Source organism: Triticum aestivum, chromosome 5B (assembly GCF_018294505.1).
Source record: "Triticum aestivum cultivar Chinese Spring chromosome 5B, IWGSC CS RefSeq v2.1, whole genome shotgun sequence".
Classification (NCBI taxonomy): Eukaryota; Viridiplantae; Streptophyta; class Magnoliopsida; order Poales; family Poaceae; genus Triticum; species Triticum aestivum.
Window position 1 is genome coordinate 638,010,752 of NC_057807.1, and position 20,694 is coordinate 638,031,445.

At 43.1% G+C, this 20,694-nt stretch overlaps 1 protein-coding gene across 1 annotated transcript; it reads right to left on the reverse strand.

Annotated features, from left to right (window-relative positions):
* Window positions 1-14,279: 14,279 nt before the first annotated feature.
* Window positions 14,280-14,808, reverse strand: LOC123117313 (two-component response regulator ORR42-like). The gene is made up of 2 exons (XM_044538090.1): window positions 14,593-14,808; window positions 14,280-14,468 (listed from the first exon to the last, which is right to left on the reverse strand). Exons 1-2 carry the CDS (start codon window positions 14,806-14,808, stop codon window positions 14,280-14,282), a joined length of 405 nt encoding a protein of 134 aa, XP_044394025.1.
* Window positions 14,809-20,694: the final 5,886 nt, after the last annotated feature.

A 20,694-nucleotide genomic window follows, 5' to 3' on the forward strand; every position in this document is an offset into this window, starting at 1 on the left:
GGATGTAACTTTTCAAGTAGATGATTTTTCATATAAAAAACTTTTCCATCCGAGTTAGTATGCAAAAGTTATGCCGATTTTTACAAATTCTCAAGAGATTTTGCGAATAAAGTCGAAATTCATATTTGCAAATTTTCCCAACAACTAGACCACATATCACATGGGAAACTTATTTTCTTTTATTTTTTTGACATTTTCATCATTTTCTTTTATTTATTTTTTTAAACTGAAAAGGCGATCCACAGGGGGGGTAGAGTTTGAAAATGGGACCTTTAGTAGTAGCGCAGTTTTTTACCCCCTCGCTACTACTATGGCACCACTTAGTAGTAGCGAGGGCTAAAAACCAACGCTACTGCTATCAAACTTAGTAGTAGCGAGGTTTTAAAAGCCCGCGCTACTACTATGGCATGTCCCGGGAGGCACGGTAGAGACCGCTTAGTAGTAGCGAGGGTTAAAACCCCGCGCTACTGCTATCAACTTAGTAGCAGCGAGGTTTAAAAACCTGCGCTACTGGTAAGTAGCAGTAGCGAGGGTTTTTAACCCTCGCTATACTAGTAACTTTCTGTGTATAGGCTTTTCCCTAGTAGTGCGTGTATATAAAAGGGGTGACCTGGCGGCGGGTTAACTCAAGAAACAAGAGATCGAGAACTAGGTCAAGCGTATTCGCTCCCTGGTAATCGAAACCCAAGAAATACAATCCCAACTGGAGTAGGCCTTTACCTCCACCACGAGGGGCTGAACCATTATAAACTCTCTGCGTCCTTTGTCCTGATTAACCCCTTTAAGCTAACCTAGTTGCGGTGGCTCCATGATTAAGTCCTTCTGCTAGGACATCTGTCGTGTCAAGTCCATGACAGTTGGCGCCCACCGTGGGGCTGGCACATGGTGGTTTCGAGTTCTTGAAGGGCAACTTCGCAGGGATCAAGGGATACGCTGTGGGCCAGATGACCAAGAGCCGTCGTGACAAGCTCTACATCGACGACGCGGGCTAGGGCCCCGAGGTCGGCTCAATTGATTACGGGTATCGGGTCCCCTTCGGCGGAATCCACGTTTTCATCCGCAAGATCAGTGAATCGGGCCCTGAGCCGGACACCTGCACCGACATCATCGAGACGGGTCAGCGGTGTCGGAACGTGCCGAGGCAGACACATCGAGGCTCTGAGGGCACCAGCTGTGGCGTTTCTTCAACGGAGCGCTTGAAAATTCGGGCAGACCCATTCGGACTGGGTCAGGAAGGGCGATGTCCTCAATATAGAACCACTCGGAAGGCCACTCTTCAGACGCCTTCTTCAGCGTGCCGGGTAGGTATCCGGTCCTGGGGATGCGCCATACCTCGGCTCCGCCCACTTCAAATATTGATCCCTCTTGGTTACGAGGGACGAGGCAGAATAGTTTCCTCCATAATTCAAAATGGGCCTCACAGCCCAGGATTAGCTCAGAGAGCAACATAACCCGTGATGTGCAGGATGGAGGCAAGAGTGAAATTGTGCAGTTAGAGGCCATGATACTCCAGAAGTCCTCGGAGGAACGGATGGATTGGAAATCCGATGCCTCTTAGTAAGTAGGGAACGAAGCACACTCATTCCCCCCTGATGGATTGGGCAAATTCTCAACCTGAGCCCCGCCATTGAATGAAGTCAATCCTACTCCAACGGGAACTAGATCTGCGGGGGGAAGAAATCCCTGTGTTTGCAGCTTCACCAGCTGAGTGTGGGATACGGAACAGCTCTCCCAATCACCTTTTTCGGAGCCGTGGGGACGGGAGGAAGAACTGGGAGCGCTAGCCATGTTGGAGTGGTTCCTCTTAGCAAGCTCTGAGGATTTTTCCGCGTGATGTGGAACGGATCTGAGATCCAATCCCTTTAAATAGACGCTTTTCTTACATGGTCGGGGTGTTATGTGCAAAAAATGCCCCGACCTCTCGTATTCGCTCGACATGTGGAAGCTGAAGTCATGGATGCACAGAAGCCGATAGGTACAACATTAAATGCAAGGCCGAATACATCTCTTTGAAGTCATCAGAGGAGGAACCCGCCTTGCAATGCTGAAGACAATCTGCGCGCCGGACACATCATCATTGAAAGCCTGGTTCGGGGGCTACTGAGGGAGTCCTGTACTAAGGGGTCCTCTGGCGTCCGGCCTGTTGGACATGGGCCGGATTGATGGGCTGTGAAGATACAAGACCGAAGACTCTCACCCGTGTCCGGATGGGACTATCCTTGGCGTGGATGGCAAGCTTGGCATTTGAATATGAAGATTCCTTTCTCTATAACCGACTTTGTACAACCCTAGTCCCCTCCGGTGTCTATATAAACCGGAGGATTTAGTCCATGGGACAAGAATAATCATACATGCTAGACTTCTAGGGTTTTAGCCATTACGATCTCGTGGTAGATCAACTCTTGTAATACTCATATTCATCAAGATCAATCAAGCAGGAATTAGGGTATTACCTCCATAAAGAGGGCCCGAACCTGGGTAAACATCGTGTCCCCTGTCTCCTGTTACCATCGACCTTAGACGCACAGTTCGGGACCCCCTACCCGAGATCCACTAGTTTTGACACCGACATTGGTGCTTTCATTGAGAGTTCCGCTGTGACGTCGAAGACAGGATTGATGGCTCGCCTTGTTATCAAAGACAGTATCACCTCCGGAGAAGCCCTGACCTCAGACCAAACCCTCCGGCTAGGCGGCTTTACCATGACCGCCCGTATGGCCGTTAAGCCGACGATGACTTCTCGGGTCATATAAAATCACCTCCATGTTGACTCCGAATACTCCAAACGGATGGATCCGACAGGGTTGTCATCTTTAAATGAACTCCTAGATCACATCGCTGCTTTGGGGGTCGCTACAAACTATGATCGGATTGGGCTTAAACCCGATTAGAGAGAAATCAAATCTCCACCGATCACCCATCAGATAGCGGTAGTTGAGGAGCAAGACGACAACTCTTCCTCTATATTGAGGACGAACTATGTTTGGATTTCCGATCTCGAAAAGCAGGATACTTGTCCGTGGAATGACGTGACATGTCATCCGAACTTAGAATCAGATGATGGGCCTGAAAAACCAGTTGATATCCCGGAGCCCGAACTATTAAGCTCGGAGATTTCTCAAACTCCAGATCCCAAATTGGGTCAGGGTTCGGATTTAAAGCCACCCACCCACCCAGATATACGTGATCTCATGTACATACGACAGCAGTCTCAGGAAACAGTCCATCACTTTTGGGCCAGATTCCTCCATGTCAAAGACAAGATTAAAGATTGCTGCGACAAAGACGCGATCTCAGCATTCTGCAATAATTGCATGGACGTAGGAATCCTCAACGCCATCAACCGCCATCGCGTATTACACTTCACTGACTTGGCAACCATCATATAGAAGTACTGCGCAATGGAAAGCGCCTGGAGAACTCAGGTAGCTCTCTAGGAACCACCGGTTTCCACTCAACTGTTCGTCCGGGCAAAAAGGATGCACCCTCGCGGGGCACCCGAACCAATAGTAAATAAATCTAAGCACATCAAGGGGCGCGGAACCGTTCTGGAGGGATGGCTCGATAGGCCATGCAAAATACACACAACACCGGACACCATACCAACCCACATCCTTAGAGCATGTTGGATACTCCGGCAAGTGGCCAAGAGCGGCGAGGATATCCTCACCAAAAATACCCTAGAGCAACATCCCCCGGAAGACAACGACCTCAGCGTATTGATGGTCTTTGAGACTTTTGCTTCAAACAATCGGCGCAAAAGGGCCCTCCGCGACCTCGCCGAAGGCTGCCAAGTCACGGCAACAAACCCTTGGAATGACATGGCCATAACCTTCAATGGCAGTGACGAACCAAAATTCCGTACAGTCCGGGCACCGGCCGCCTTGGTCCTCAATCCAATTGTGGACGGCTTTCGGCTCACCAAAGTTCTCATGGACAGCGGTAGCGGACTAAACCTCATCTACGAGGATACACTCAACAAAATGGAAATAGACAGGAGCCGCATTGAGCAAAGCAGCACAACCTTCCGAGGAATCATTCCTAGTCGGGAGGCACGATGTGTGGGAAAAATCACACTTGACGTGGTGTTCGGCACGCCGGAGAACTATCGATCCGAAGAGATAACCTTCCAAGTGGCCCCTTTCAACAGCGGATATCACGCCCTATTGGGGTGAGATGCATTTACACGCTTCCAAGCTATACCTCATTATGGGTACATGAAGCTCAAGATGCCTGGCACAATGGTATGATCACTCTTGCCAGCGATATGGACATAGCACTCCGCGTTGAAAACAAAACCGCATTCCTGGCCCTCGAGGCATTGTCTGAAGCCCTTGCGGCCGAAGAGTTAACCGTGCTGCGCTCCACTTTGGATAGGGATGATGTAATCCTAGACAAGCGACCCAAATCCACCTCCTTTAAACCAGCAGATGAAATAGTCAAATTTCAAGTCCACCCGACGGACCCCAAGAAGATAGCATCCATCGGGGCACAACTCGGCCCAACAGTCGACGCTGCGCTACGAGAGTTCCTGCGCAAGAACTGGGACATATTCGCATGGCACCCTTCTGATATGCCAGGAATCCCACGCAGGATGGCCTAACACAACCTTAACATACTGAAGGGATATAAACCGGTCAAGCAAACAATGCGGCACTTTTCCGAACCCAAACGACAAGCCATGGAGGAGGAACTATCCAAGTTAATCGAGGCTGGATTCATCAGAGAAATAAAACATCTGGACTGGCTAGAAAACCTGGTGATGGTGCCAAATAAGGATAAATCCTGGCGCCTATGCGTCGATTTTAAAGACCTCAACAAGGCATGCCCTAAGGATCCCTTCCCCCTCCCTCGCATCGATCAGATTATTGATGCTACCACAGGACACGACTCATTGTGTTTCCTCGAGCATACTCCGGATACCATCAAATCAAAATGAAGGAGTCTGGTCAAGCCGCAACGGCATTCATTACCCCATACGGGCCTTTCTGCTTCAACACTATGCCCTTCGGGCTCAAAAACACTGGCGCCACCTACCAACGCATGATTCAAACATTTCTGGAGAAACAAATTAGCAAGACAGTTGAATCATATGTGGATGACGTAGTCATCAAGACTAGACATGTCGAGTCACTAATAGATGACTTAAGTCTCACATTCGACAACCTCCGTGCATATGACATCAAGCTCAATCCGAAAAAGTGTGTTTTCGGCATTCCTGCCGGAAAACTGTTGGGCTTCATCGTTTCCAATAGAGGAATTGAGGCCAATCCAGCCAAAATCCGGGCTTTGTCACAATTGGCTATACCAACTGACCTTAAACAGGTCCAAAAACTAGCCAGATGCGTGGCAGCTTTAAGCCGCTTTATCTCCAGATAAGGAGAAAAGGCATTTCCACTGTATCGCCTTCTCCGATGCACTAACCACTTCGAGTGGACGGATGCGGCAATGGCCGAACTAGAAGAAACAAAGGCTCTTTTAGCGAGTAACCCAATCCTGGCCGCGCCGAGTGTTGGCGAAGCAATGTTATTATACATCTCCGTAACACACCAAGTGGTGAGCATGGTTCTCGTCGTCGAGCGAGAGGAGGACGGACACAAATTCCCGCTTCAGAAGCCGGTATACTACGTATCCACTGTCCTCACACCATGCAAATCTCGTTACCCTCATTACCAAAAGATAGTATATGCGGTCTTCATGGCATCCCGGAAGCTGCGACACTACTTCCAAGAGTGATCGGTCACGGTGGCTTCCAAAGTATCACTGAATGACATAATTAACAATCGCGATGCCACAGGTCGGATTGCTAAGTGGGCCACCGAGCAACTTCCATTCGACATAACATACAAACCGCGCCGGGCCATTAAATCCCAAGTATTGTCCGACTTTGTCGCCGAATGGACAGAGGCTGAACTCCCTAAAGAGTATGGCACATATTGCAACTGGGTCATGCACTTAGATGGCTCCAAAATGCTGGCAGGCTTAGGAGCGGGCGTTGTCTTAACATCCCCCACTAGAGATACAGTTTAGTACATACTCCAAATATTATACATTGACTCCAACAATGCAGCCGAATACGAGGCCTTACTGCATGGTCTTGGGATGGCCGTCTCCATGGGCATACAACGCCTGTAGGTGCGCGGGGATTCAAACCTTGCAATATCCCAAATAAATGGACACTTCGACACCAAAGATTCGAAGATGGCAGCCTATCGTAACTTCGTTCTCAAAATGTCAGCTCGGTTCAAGGGGCTCGAGTTTCATCATGTGGTTCAAGAAAGTAATCAAGCGGCGGATGTCCTCACTCGCATCGGCGCTAAGCGCGACCCTGTCCCACCTAACATATTCCTAGAAAGGCTCTTCAGGCCATCCGTGGTGTGGCAAGGGGAGAGCGGCAACACCACTCCAGACCCGATTATACCCCTAGATTCCGAACATAATACTGATATCATCGAGGGCTCAGCCGCCGAAATAACACCATCGGCCCATCTTATCATGGCAGTCATTGCCCCATGGACCGAACCCTTCTTGGCCTACCTTAATAGGAGAGATCTCCCTGAAGATCAGAATGAGGCTCGCTGTATTTTTTGGCGGTCGAAATCCTACAAGGTTCATGACGGAGAGCTCTACAAGAAAAGTGCTACCGGAGTACTCCAAAGATGTATCACCGAAGAAGATGGACGGCTGCTCTTGGCGGAAATTCATGCCAGTCTCGGTGGTCACCATGCCGTGGCTCAGACCCTTGTAAGTAAGGCCTTCCGTACAGGTTTCTATTGGCCGACGGCCCGAGCAGATGCACAGGACCTTGTCCAACATTGTGTCGGATGCCAGCTTTTTGCCAACCAAAGCCATATGCCACCCACTGCTCTACAAACAATCCCCATCACTTGGCCTTTTGCTTTCTAGGGGCTTGATATGGTCGGACCCCATAAAGGAGGAAGCCACAAGAAATAATATTTGTTGGTCATGGTGGATAAATTCACTAAGTGGATAGAGGCCAAACCAGTTAAAACGGCCGAAGCCAGACCGGTAATAGACTTCATATCCGGTGTTGTGCACCGTTATGGTGTTCCACACAGCATCATCACCGATAACGGCTCCAATTTCACAGTCGATGAGGTGAAAACCTGGTGTGCTAATCTAGGCATTAAGCTCGATTATGCCTCCGTCTATCACCCACAAACAAACGGTCAAGTCGAATGAGCCAATGGTCTTATTATGAGCGGCATCAAGCCTAGACTAGTGCAGTCTTTGAAAGAATCAGAAAAGCACTGGGTTGAGGAGCTCGACTCCGTACTCTGGGGGCTGCGGACCACGCCCAATCGCACTATCGGATATACACCCTTCTTCATGGGGTACAGCGCAGAGGTTGTGTTACCCTGCGACATTATTCATGACTCACCTCGAGTGCGCATGTATGAAGAGATAGAGGCCGAGATTGATCGACAGGACAGCATAGATGCCCTGGAGGAGGAGCGCAACATCGCAAAAGCCCGTTCCGCATTTTATCAACAGCAGGCTCGCAGATATCAAAGCAGAGAAGTGTGGGCCAAGACATATAATGTTGGCGAACTCGTTCTGCGCTTGCCAGAGAAGAAAAAGGACAAACTCAAGCCCAAGTGGGAGGGTCCCTTCATCATTGAAAAAGTTCTCACCGGAGGAGCATACCGCCTGCATGATGCATCAAACAATCGCCTAGAGCCGAACCCATGGAACGCGGCCAGACTCCTAAGATTCTACGCCTAGAGCCGAACTCTTTGTTCGTCTTCTTCTCCCTTTTGTTTCCATTACTTTTTATCTCTTTTTGCTTGTTTAGCTTTAAAGCTCTCGTGTGGCTAAACCGCGCACCTACGACGTACACATACTTAAATATGTACGCCCATAATACCTGGGAGCTACTTGTACAAAAGCTTATTATTAATTTCTGGGCATCAAGCTCACCACATATGTGTCTTTTCCTCATATGTACCTTTTCTTTGCCATTATATGCATCGTTATGAATGAAGTTTTGGCCAAGCTGGGTTGCCTGGCTCCTATGCTTATGCCCTACGTTCCCCTTTGTTCGGCTAGGGCATAAAGGGAGCACCTCTGTGATTGTTACTGCCGGGTCATCCGGATGTGTACCTCGGACTGGGTGAAGCCGAAAGCTAGCGTTCTTAAGGGAATATTCGGTCGGCGGACTAAAGACATTTTCACCCATTACACTGTGAACCCCCAGATGCCACGTATACTGCGATTTTTCAATCATAGTTCGGACATGCATATTCACGCATGTTCACCCAGGGAAAGGAACCCTTAACGGAACTATTCTCCCTGGAAGATGTTTCTTACAATTACAATGTAATATAACATAGCTAGCCGGATTCAACTTGTTTGTTCAAGCAACTATGACCCCTACGCCTGGTTTCCACGCATACCCCGATCTATCTTGCCGCTCAGGTATTCGGAAGCACTCCATACCTTCGGGTACAGAGGTCAAAGCCAAAAGGTCTGCCATGACGACCGTTTTACAATCCGGCTAGGGTCAAATATGTCAATGAAAGTACATAGTCACTGGGACTCAAAAACTCCCTCCTCTATGCCATCTAACAGGTTGTCTAACTTACAATCATGTTGGGAATATTTTCCGGCTATTTTTACCCGGTCATATACCAAACTAATGGGAATATCTTTTCCCTCCAACCGTAGAGGTCCAACCCGGGCCATATGATTTGGATCAACTTGGTGTAACGTGTCTTCACCATGGCCCAGGCCTCTCGCGCACCTTCTGGGCAAGTTGATATCTTCCATAATCGGAAACGCCTCCGCGCTCCTCTGAATAGCTGTACAAGTTCCTCCATACTTTCTGGAGGGGAGGCGGCTGGCCACAAGGCCTTGGCAACACTCCGCATTGCATGCCGATCTCGCTTGTGTATTTGCGACAGCTCTTGTAGCCGATCGCCTGAAGATACGGACATTTCCTCTTCGGGACGGCCAGTCAGCATACCTGCAGACATAAATCCGTTAGTTCTTTTCTTCGCCGAATTGCACAGAGGTAAATTCAAAAGAATACTGAATATGCCTCCTTGTAGCCTCTTATTTTCCTTCATGAAGTCAGCTAGCTGGGCTCGAACATCTTTCAGTTCTTCGCCCAACAGGGTGTTGGAATCCTGCAGCTTATTTTTATCCTCCCTGACCCGTTTTAGCACTTTTGCCCGCGCCGACCCAAACGAACTATGATCTTAGGTGCTGCAATGATCACACATGTTGTGTTGGAAATCAAATGCATGCTCCAAATGAGATCATGTAAACCTTGGCAAACCTGGACAATACAAATTCAAGAAAACGCAAAAACAAGTAAAACCTTGACAAACTATCTATGTTTGTGTACGAGATCATGTGTGAAAAATTTGAAGTGATTTAGAGGAGGTCAAATAAATTTGAATTTGAGAAAATGTGCTCCAAATGAGCTCCCAGGCTAGGGTAAACAACCCATTTGTAATCAAGTTTTTTTGAACCTACTCTAAATGAGCCAAATGTTTTTTATTAACACATATTCACTTTCCATAGTGTAGATTCAAAGTTTCACTATTTTTTGAATTAATCTTCATATTTTTACATTTTTTTAAAACATATGCTTTAATATAAAAACTATTAAAAACATGTTTTGAAATATGAAAATGGAAAACTAACTTCAGATCTTTTTATTCACTTTAAAATAAAGCTTTAGTTATTTTTTTATTTTTAAAAAACAGAAGATAACACCACCTCCTCTCCTTGAACTCTATGAAACCATGTACATGATAGCTCATATGTGTGAAGGTTTTCTCATGAAAATGACCGTAGAGCAAGTTTATGATTTTTGGTTGGTAACATGTCACATAAGACAACATTGTGCGCAGGTTTTATATTTTTTTTTGAATTAATGGTGCTCATTTGACCTCGATCGTGCCAGCTAGGGTTTTTTCATGAAAATGACCATAGACCAAGTTTAGTATTTTTTTTTCCTCGTTAGTTTGTCTTATAAAACAACGAACGGTGAAGGTTTCATCTTTTTTTGATTTTTTAAAATTAATTATGCTCAGTCAAAGCCTTCGAAACCCCGTTGACCAGCTCAAAACCCCTCTAAACCCCGCGGGGTTTCGCCTAACCCTAGCTCCCAACGTCAGCCGTCCGATCATACCCTCGCGCCAAGAGACAGCCCTCAGATTAGGCCTTCTAGAAGGAACTAGGTGGGCTGGCTGTGTGCAGGCTCCGTGCTGTTAGCTCACAACGACGGCTCCGCATCGTTGGATCGTGGGGCAATCCGCCAGAAGCGATCCTATTGGTTGTGCTCGGTTGCTCGCCCACCACTGACTCCGTGAAAAAAACATTGTTACTGGGCCCAAAAGGAAACCAAGCTCTGGGTCGTCGAATTGCATCCTTTTTTTTTGCATCGTTTCCTCTGTTTTTTGTGAACGTGCTGGTTCTGTATTTTTGCATCGTTTGCTCTGTTTTTTGCATCATTATTTTTTTTCTATACAAATGTTAAATGACAAGATTTATAAGGGCTAAATTTATTTTTATCATGTAAAATGGCCACAAACTATCACCAAATGGGTCATTTTGCATTTGTATAATAGCCACAAGCCCTCTATCTCTTTTTATCACGCAAAATGACCAAATTTTTAAGGGCCAAATTTATTTTTATCATTCAAAATGGCCACAAGCTCTTCAAAAATTGTCTCTTTTTGTTCATATAATATAGGGTTTGACCACAGATTCCCACATGTGCAATTAGCTTCTTTTTCTTCTTCTTTTCAAACCACCATTTCCCACGCGTGTACACTCCCGATGCTGCAGTGGGTTTGAAAACGGGCTACTAACTTCACATTTGACCCCGTTATTGCCACGGCCAAATAACACGTAGCACTACAGCTATTTAAGCCACCCTCTGCCTCTGCCATCCCTTGTCCATCGGCCATTCTTGCTCTTTGACCCCTTCTCCATCTTCTACAGATCCCTCAGCCATGCAGTACACCGGACCAACCTACCGCTTCCTACCCACCGTGCCGGAGAGGCTCTACCCTACCGGCGTGTACGTTGATCGCACACTACGTGTGTGGGCGATATCAAGGCTGAGGACCGCAAGGAACTTCACTGAGTTCTTCCTCGCATCCGGCTACCACCACCTCCCGAGGGGATCTCCAACGATGTTCCGCGTCGAGGAGGTCATCCAAAACCGGGTGGTGGTTGCTCTCCTTTCCCACTTCACCAACACATTCGACACCTTCTACCTCCTCAGCCGGGTGTTTTGGTGTGGCTCCGAGTTCATCGCTTTCACCACCTACAACAGGTTCACGGAGTACAACAACATCTTCCCCACCGCGACGTGCATGTACACTCTTCCGTACCCCATCGACAACACCCCGGAGGAGCGGTGAAAAGGGTGCCCGGAGGAGGAGCGAGGTGGAGAAGGCGGCGGCTAGGGTTCTAAACCCTCTATATTTTTTTAGTCTATGTTATGTTAAGTTGTAATTGAACTATGTTGGAGTTGCTATGGGCTTGTTGGCCCTTTTCTTAAATTATATTATTAAGTTTTCTATCTATTCTATAATTAAGTTCTTCCTAGTTTGAGCTATGTGATCGTGCTATGGGCTTGTTGGGCCTATCTACATATTGGGACTGCATATTTGTTAATTATTTTCTTAGAGAGCTCGTCTTGTTAGTAGGGTTCCCTTGTTAGTAACCACCTAGCTAGTGCATGCAAGCAAGCGTTGTTGGTAGGTATGAATGAGTACAACTAAGAAAGGGAGTGGCTCTTTTTTACACGAGACACAAATATGTAGCCACCTAGCTAGAAGAGAGAAGCCAGCGGCAGTGACCATCGCTTCATCTATGGCGGCTGGCATGCAAGAAAGCTGCTCGGTCAGTGCGTCGTGGCAGACACATCGGCGCATGCAGGCTCGGTCGATGCATCGTGGGATCGTGGCATCGGTGCATGCAGGCAGGGTTTGCTGGGTGCATGCATAGCAGGCTTCTGTCCTGGCGGCGCGTGCAAACGTTTAATGCAAGGGACGGCACAACGAAACCACGGCCCAATGGTCGAACAGCGACCCCACCCAACGCGGCACAATCCAACGTGGCCCCACTAGCCAGAGTTAAAGATCAAAGCCTTTGACCCGACGGCAACGTCCGTTGTGCCCAGTTATGAGGGTTTCTGGCAAGGGAGTGGGGAAAATTGAGCAAAAGTTAAGAGTGCGGGGATGAATAAGTAGAGCTAAGGAACCAGGGGCACAGATGTAAAAATCCCAAATTTAAAAGCAGCTTATCATGCTTGATTTGGAGTATCTTTCATTGTGTCATTCTGTTGTTCAAGGACAATGCCAACCAAAGTGTGGCCACAAAAAATATGATTGATGAAAATTGCTGCTAAATGTATAGCAGCTCTACTAATTAGTTTACCTTCTGGTTAGAATCACCAATCTTGCATACGGTGATGTACTCGCAGCATCGTAGAGCACCCCCAGCAAACTAAACCTGGAAGGAATTTCTTAGCATTAGATTTCGGTCTCAAGTATATATAACCAGAGATATCCATTTGATGCACATTCCAAAGCCAAACATGAAGGATAGGAATACTAAGGGGTGTAATATCATAAATTCAAAATAAAAATCAGAGACATACCTGTAAACCTTTATTTGCTAGGACTTGCTTGAAATCGGCCAATTTCAGATCACCCACAAGAACTGACTTTATGGGCTACTGGAGTTGATGAGGGGGTAGCAAAGTGAGCTTCTCGTACACCTTTCCAACCCCTGCAATTTCATGCTCACCCAACTACAAAAAATGTTGGTGTCAGAGCCAGTGCTTTCTTTCAACAAACTCAAAGAAAGTAATTATGGCTGAAGACTGAGACCATGTGCTTTCTGGTGGTTACTGGCCAAAATTTTGCATGGATGGCTTAGGGTTGATGACCAAATTCAACTGGTTTAACATTTGTTATTCTTATGGTTGGTGACTAGTTGGGAAAATGAATGAATGGGTTGGCCGGTTGGAAGCAACAACACTTTTCTTTGTCCATTTTTTGTTTTTTCATTTTGAACAGCAAAAGAAATTCTACCATTTTCATTTGTTTGTTAATTATGGAGATCTAAATGAGCTCTGAGTACTTTAGGAGGCATAAATTAACATGGATGCCTCCATGTTCCCCTGACTTTATACACTCCTTAAACTTGTATATATAGAGGCATAAACATGGATGCCAACAAAAAATGTACAATATAGATCAAAATGAACTACTTCCACTCTACACACAAATACCATCACCTCTTATAAACTCATGTTTGTAAAACATGGATACAAAACTACTACAAGTTGGATGATAAAACAAGGTATAAAAACAAAGGATGAAATAGGGAAATGTAGGCTGAAGCAAGAGCTTATAATAGAGCTAGATGAGTCGAATGGATATGTTTCCTCTTTTGCCGCTTCACTATTTGGGTGTAGTGTGCCTTGCACCCTGAGTATACCATGGTACTTATACAGGGGCAAAGGGGAGTCCTATCCCATGGCCAGCGAATCTGCACCTCCTTCACGATGCAAAATCATCCATTCTCTGCTCACATAAATGTGGCAAATGAATATTGGGAGATTATATATATATATACATTAATGATGCACATCTTTGGAAATGTTGTATTGCTGGCTTATGCGACGACAAAGAGATGCGTTGGGTAGCATGAGAGAATGGATGTACGATTAGGGAAGGCTGATGGGACGAAGAGCAACGATGAATCATGCGAGAGAGGCACTCAGGGCAGGAGGGATGGAAAAGTAGGTTTATAGATATTTAGAAACAGAAATATATTAGAAAATTATTTGTGGAGGTTTATAAACGCAAGGATGTACTTCAGAGTATTGTGTTAAAAATCAATGTCTCACGAAATGTTAAAACAATCTCAAGTAGCCACGAGCCTCTCTCCTAGAAATTGGGCAAAACATACCCTCGATTAAAGTTGGCAAATAAATTTTGTAACTAGTTCTTTTTGGTATTTTTTTATCAAAGTGACAATGGACAAATATGTATGATATCTATTACATTGCGCCCTATTTATATTGGTGCCGATCAAGAAATATATCAATGCCTTGGAATCAAGGATAGTGCCTCATGTTCTTCTTGTTTAGAACGAATGAAATTTAACATTAATCTTTCGAAATTAAACAACATAAAACTAAGCAACATGACAATGCATACATAAGAAAACATAGTTCCATGAGTAGATTTTTTTCCTCCATCGCTCAAGGAAGTTTGATTGTGCTAGACCATGGTGTTCTTCTTCTTGTTAATGACTTCCTTAATTATAGACTCGAGATCCTGAACATTGATTGGTTTGGGCACAAAAACATCAGCACCAGCACTTATGAACACCTCCATGGCATCGTCATCAGCTGACATCCCAACAATCTTCACATCAGTTTCCCCCATAGCACGGATCTTTACAACTGCCTATTAAGCAACACAACAACAAAAAATAGTTTATTTGCAAACTTAAAACAAGGACTTATGTTCAGATCAGTACATTTCTAAAAAATTGTAAAAACATTGAATATCCAAAGGGGAAGCAAAGCACCTCAGGACCAGTCATGATGGGCATGTCCTTGTCACAAAAAATAATGTCAAACTTCTTCCCCTCAAGGAATAGGTCAACTGCTTCTTTTCCATTCATGGCATGAGTAATCTCAGATTCAAAATTGCGTAACTTCATTGAGAGGACCATCCTTTGAACTGTGTTGTCCTCAACAACTAGTGCCTTCATGGAGGAGGATCCTTGGACCTTGGATGCCATGATCAGCTAAACGAATCTGAAAATAGAATAAAGAAATTAGTTATTCCCTTACACACTCATTCCAAATACACGCAAGGAAATTATTAATATTAATTAGTGACATAATAGTTTCACTAATATAAAATTCCCAAAACATAATGAAAAAGTGACAGAAGAAATCTGGTACCTTCCGTCATATAGATTGATCAATTGTTATATGAATGCTTAATTTTGCATGTTCTTTCTATTTACGAAATCATGTAGCTCCAAAAAATAGACGCAACCAAATAACATCAACTTAGAAAATAAACCATAAAAATGGCAACACGTATATATAGAGGCATAAACATGGATGTCAACACAAGTGTACTATATAGATCAAATGAACTACTTACACCCTACACATATATAACCTCACCTCTTGTAAACTCATGTATATAATACATGGAAACAAAAACTACAAAGGGTGGATGATGAAAACAGATCAAGAAACAAAGGATGGGATAGGGATATGAAGGCTAATAAGGTCAGAAATTACAGTGGATGAGACGGAGGACGAGGAGGTCGAGGAGGAAGAGAACGGAGATCTTTCCGCTCTTGCTGCTTGACTGCTTGGTGCTGGTGTGCCTTGTACCCTGATTATGTTGTGTTATATATAGCGGGCCGAAGGGGAGACGTAGCTCATGGTCAGCCAATCTCCATCGCATTCACGATGCAAAATCTGCACCGCTCTCCACTCAAATAAATATGGCAAACTAATATTGGGAGATTTTATTAAATAATGATCCATCTTTCCAGATATGCAATATTGCTCGCTTCTATATTGATAGAAGGGTGTGTTGGGTAGCATGAGAGAGGTGATTGAGGGTGGACGGGAAGAAGAACATTGGCGAAATAGAGTATCGGGGGAGAGTGTCGATTGGTGGTGGGTGGGTGGGATACGAAGGGTTATAAATGTTCATATATTGAAATATATTGCATAAATGCAAGCAGATGCTTTATATATCATGTTAAAAAACAATATATCACAAAATATTAGGAAATCTGAAGATCTCGCGTTTCTGCTATGAATTATGCAAAAACAATATTAAACACATTAAATAAATATATTAAACTATTTACTTTTTTATATTTGTTTATATATGCGTCAATGCGAAATATGCATGCTACTTATTACATTGCATAGTGTCATTTTATATGTCTTCAATGTATCTATAGGACCTTGTTTGGGTACAGTGAATTACCACCGTATCCAGACAGACAGCCGCACATGCCAGCACAAGAAATCATCTTGGCATATGCTTTTACAATCCAAGAGTAAAAGGATAGAAAACGTTGTACAAAAGAGTGCTTTATTGATCTACAAAACTTTACAACATCAACTTACAAGACACCAAGTCTCAATAATATATTGAGCTCAGAGAAATCACTACAAAAAAAGACACATATGCATTATGGCCCAAATGAAACTTGTTCTGTCATGGAAGTGACACTTCCATGTTATAATTGTGACAAAAACACATATCATCATAAATGTGGTGGGCTCATACTTATACGGCAAAAAGTTATGACAAAATGGGTTTTTCGTCCTGGGCGTGTTCGCACGTGCATGACATTCTTTGGGCCGTCCATGACGTAAAAGATCATGGTAGAAGTGAGGCTGAGAATTTTTCTGGTATTTCTTGCTACAGTGTTGGCAATTGGTTGGTGGTCAGGCCTGAGGGATGTAGTATGCACGACTACCACCGACACTTCGAGACCCACATATATCACTTGCTATAGCTCGACCCATTTTTGAGCCCTATGTTTTTTCTGTCCCAGTTTCTCCTCGGGCTGAAAGATGAGCTACGACAGTGGCCGCCTTCAGGCTCCAAGTTACATCACACGAGCTGCAATTTTTTCTTCTATCCAAGAGGAAGAACTTGAGCAATAATAGGTCCCGTGCGCTACAGCCCCGCTCTTGTTCGATGGCCACCACATATGTTAGCCCCAATTCTGGCATGTGCAACCATGCCACCATGACACAGGGGAGGTGATTACGTTCGTTAGAGCTAGCGGCTCGAATTCAGGTGAGCCAGCGACCTGTATTTTTGTTGTGGGGACAAGTATTCGCGTGAACACCAGTGCATTCCTAGCGATGGCACATGCGAAGATGACTGACCACCATGTCGGGATTCGAGAAGTTCTGGCTGATAGTGAGGAGTTTCATTATTTATTTTATCTCATTTTTGGACTTAACAGGAGGATAATTTTTTCGGTGATGAAAAAACTGAGAAAAAGATAAGTTGCATATTTTCATGTCTAGAAGGTCCCAAGGAGCATCGGAGAGGCGGAAGGTGGTGCCCATGGGCATCTTCCGCCCCCAACTCATGACCAGGGGACGCGATCCAAGGCCACGGGGACCCCATAGGCACAACTCCACCGCCTCCATGTTCCCATGACTTTATACACTCCTTAAACTTGTGATATCTTGGTTTTTTTCTGTGTAATTCCTATCGTATATTAATGGTAACACTATATCTCCATACAGTCCATTTGACAGTAACACTATATCTCCATATAGTCCATTTACTACATCTTCATATGGTTAATATTTGGAACTACACCATAGTATATCATTAAACTTTTATTGATCCAGATTATACTCTATTGAAGTCTTCTCAAGCCTAAATCTATATCATATATAAAATCCATAATCATGTTTCTTTTATGAAACTATTTCAAAAATTTATACCCCGATGGTTAATTTATATCAGTCATGAAGTTAGTTTGTGTTAATTTTACAGCAAACAATTTCAGTAACTATTTACACGAATCTCTTCATCTCCTCCATGGAAAAAAAAGGAAAAACTTTCGTCCAGCTGAGGTACTTAGTGTTTTAAGCAATCACCCTCGTGAACCTCTCTAGGTTCATTATGGTACTTACTACTAACAATTAGTTTATACGAAACATATGGCTATGTACATTCGATAGCATAAAGGATGAATTCAATCTCTGAAGCAAATTGAACTCTATCCATTCACACATGCTTATAAATTGTATTCAATATGGATATCTACACAGTGTTATGCTATGTGACATTATGAGAAAATATTTTCCCCGTTTAAACTTCTTTAAAACTTTGTCACAGTACATGTCTTAGCATAATCGGATATTTCAATCTATGTGTATAGATTTTCATCCAATAATTCTAGGTATTTTTAGAAACATGATTTTTTTTATATTTTGTGCTAATATACTTTATATTATCTCTGGTCAAGTGATATTTCATACATATGTAAGATCAGAAATGGTTATAGAGCTCCCACTAAACTTATTGTATTGACAAGTTTCCTTATAAAGTTTAAATTCTCCAATTACTTTATCAAATTCCAACTACTTGATATTTTATTTCAAATGATATACATGGCTTGAAATATCTATATCATTCATGTATTCCTAGCAAAAACTTGTGGTTGTATCTTATATACATCCTGTTTGAAATCTTTTCAAAAGAGTTTTGTTACTCATCTGTTATATATGAACAATAAACAACACTCAATATTGTAAAACATTTATATTTTTTGTATTGCTACTAATAAGAAAATTTGATAAGATCATCTCTTCCACTCCTACAAAACCTTTTTGTAAAACTTTTCTTCTAGGATCATTATCCATGAATGTTTGAAAATCCATTTACATTTTGTGCCTAGCACACCATCGAAAGGTTTCACTAAGTTCAAAACTTGTTCCTTGTATATGGACTTCACTTTGGATTTCAATGGTTTAAGCCATACCTCTCTAACCGGGCACCATCACTGCTTCCTTGTAGTGCGTAGGTTTCGTCTTCTTCTAAGATAAGGTATTCAGTAGGTCTGATAATCTTTCCTAAACTTTGCATTTTTTTACGGTCTTAACTGAAGCTCCTACATCTAATTAATGTAGTATATTCTTTGCTTAGTTTTATGGAAAAATTGATCCAAAACATTTCTGGTTTAATTTTGATTCAACTTAAGCCAGAGATTCAATAATCTCAATAAGTTCTATCATCCTCCCACTTACTCCTTTAACAAGTAAACCTTTTCTCGGAAAACATTCATTCTCCGACAAAGATTTTATAACTCTTTATAGTTTTTATCAGACTTTTGTCCTTGTTTTTGTGTAAGGAACACAAACACTACGATCAAAGATTGGTTTGAAAAATTCTATTACTCTTTATAGTTTTTATCAGACTTTTAGATGGTGGCTCTTTTAAGTGAATAATTTGTTGTTTCAATTACAAATCCCCAAAAAATTAATAAGAGCAGATCGATAATTGTAATAATTCCACAATTATTCAACTGCTAGCTACACTTATGACCTAGATATATTTCTTCTCGAAAGATGAATCTTGTTTATCTTTTGCCATAATGATATTATATCTTCATCCTGAATTCCTTTGACCTATTTTAAATATTTCAGTCCTTATGTTTTATCGAGTAAATCATATTTACTCATTACATTGACGAAAAATATTCTCCGCGCCCTGTTATATCCATCGAACTTAATACATCACAATGTATCCAGTCAGTTCATCCGATATAACCAAGCAGTGCCACACACTAGTCGTTTTATCAGTCTTCTCATGTTGTTTAGCTTTAATGTTATAGATAACAAACTTTAAATTTCATCATGAATAAACCATCATAAACTAGAGGTTTAATCAAAACTATATCCGCATAATAAAATGAACAACTATTGCTTAATACTTAGAAGAATATCCATCGCATAATCCATAGGATAATGCATTACATAACTCTAAATAAAAATAACTATTATTTTAGTTCTTAGATAAACCTTAAAGATAAACTGTTGGGGATATAACTACTGGGTATGAACCGCCCAGGAGGGGCTGGGTCATACCACTAGTGACTTATCAATAAAGATGGCGGGTTATAGCAAGCCTATTGACGACCCAAGACCCAAAGGCGACTTGAGGCCCAAGAGGATAAACCGCCACATGTATAACTTGTATTGTAAGGCAAGCTTAGTCAGTCACCGAGCCAGACACGTTGTGTATGAGCCGGCCGGGACTCTATAAACCGCCAGGCATCAACCTGTCACTACTAGGGAAAAGCCTAGCAGCAGCGCGGGTTTTGGGCCTATTAGCAGCGCGGGGGCCGGCGCTACTAATAAGGCGCTACAGCTAACTTATAGCAATAGCGCGGGTGCCACTCATCCTACTACTACGTCCTTTAGTAGTAGCGTGGGTAAAAACCCGCGCTACTACTACCAGCGTGGGTTTTTTTGAATTTTTTCGAAAAAATATTTCGATTTTTTCCCTAATTTTCAAATTTCTGAATTATTTTAACCTCAAATCTCTAATCACCCCTCATCGCTGCTCAATTAATCTCTAATCACCCCTCATCATTCCAAATCATCTAACTTCCCAGACGGTCACCCATCCTCTCACTACTCCAGCCTGAGCACGCTTAACTTCCGGGTTCTATTCTCCCTCGTTTCCAAGTCTGCACTTGTTGTTTTCCTGACAATAGTAAGATGTCAATCCTATTAACCTCAGGAATTTAGCTTGAGCGTGAAGTCACACATTTCACTATTTAAGTTTGAAACTATTGTTCTAAAAAATTAGTAACACTAATATTTCTTGAATAATTAGTTTGACCATAGTTTGACCATAGTTTGGCCATAGTTTGACCAGATTTGACCAAATTTCAAAAAAACTAAAATAATTATTTAGTAACACTAATATTCTAGAATAATTAGTTTGACCATTGTTTGACCACAGTTTGACCATAGTTTGGCCATAGTTTGACCAGATTTGACCAAAATTCAAAAAAACTAAAATAATTATTTAGTAACACTAATATTCTAGAATAATTAGTTTGACCATTGTTTGACCACAGTTTGACCACACAGTTTGAATTTTT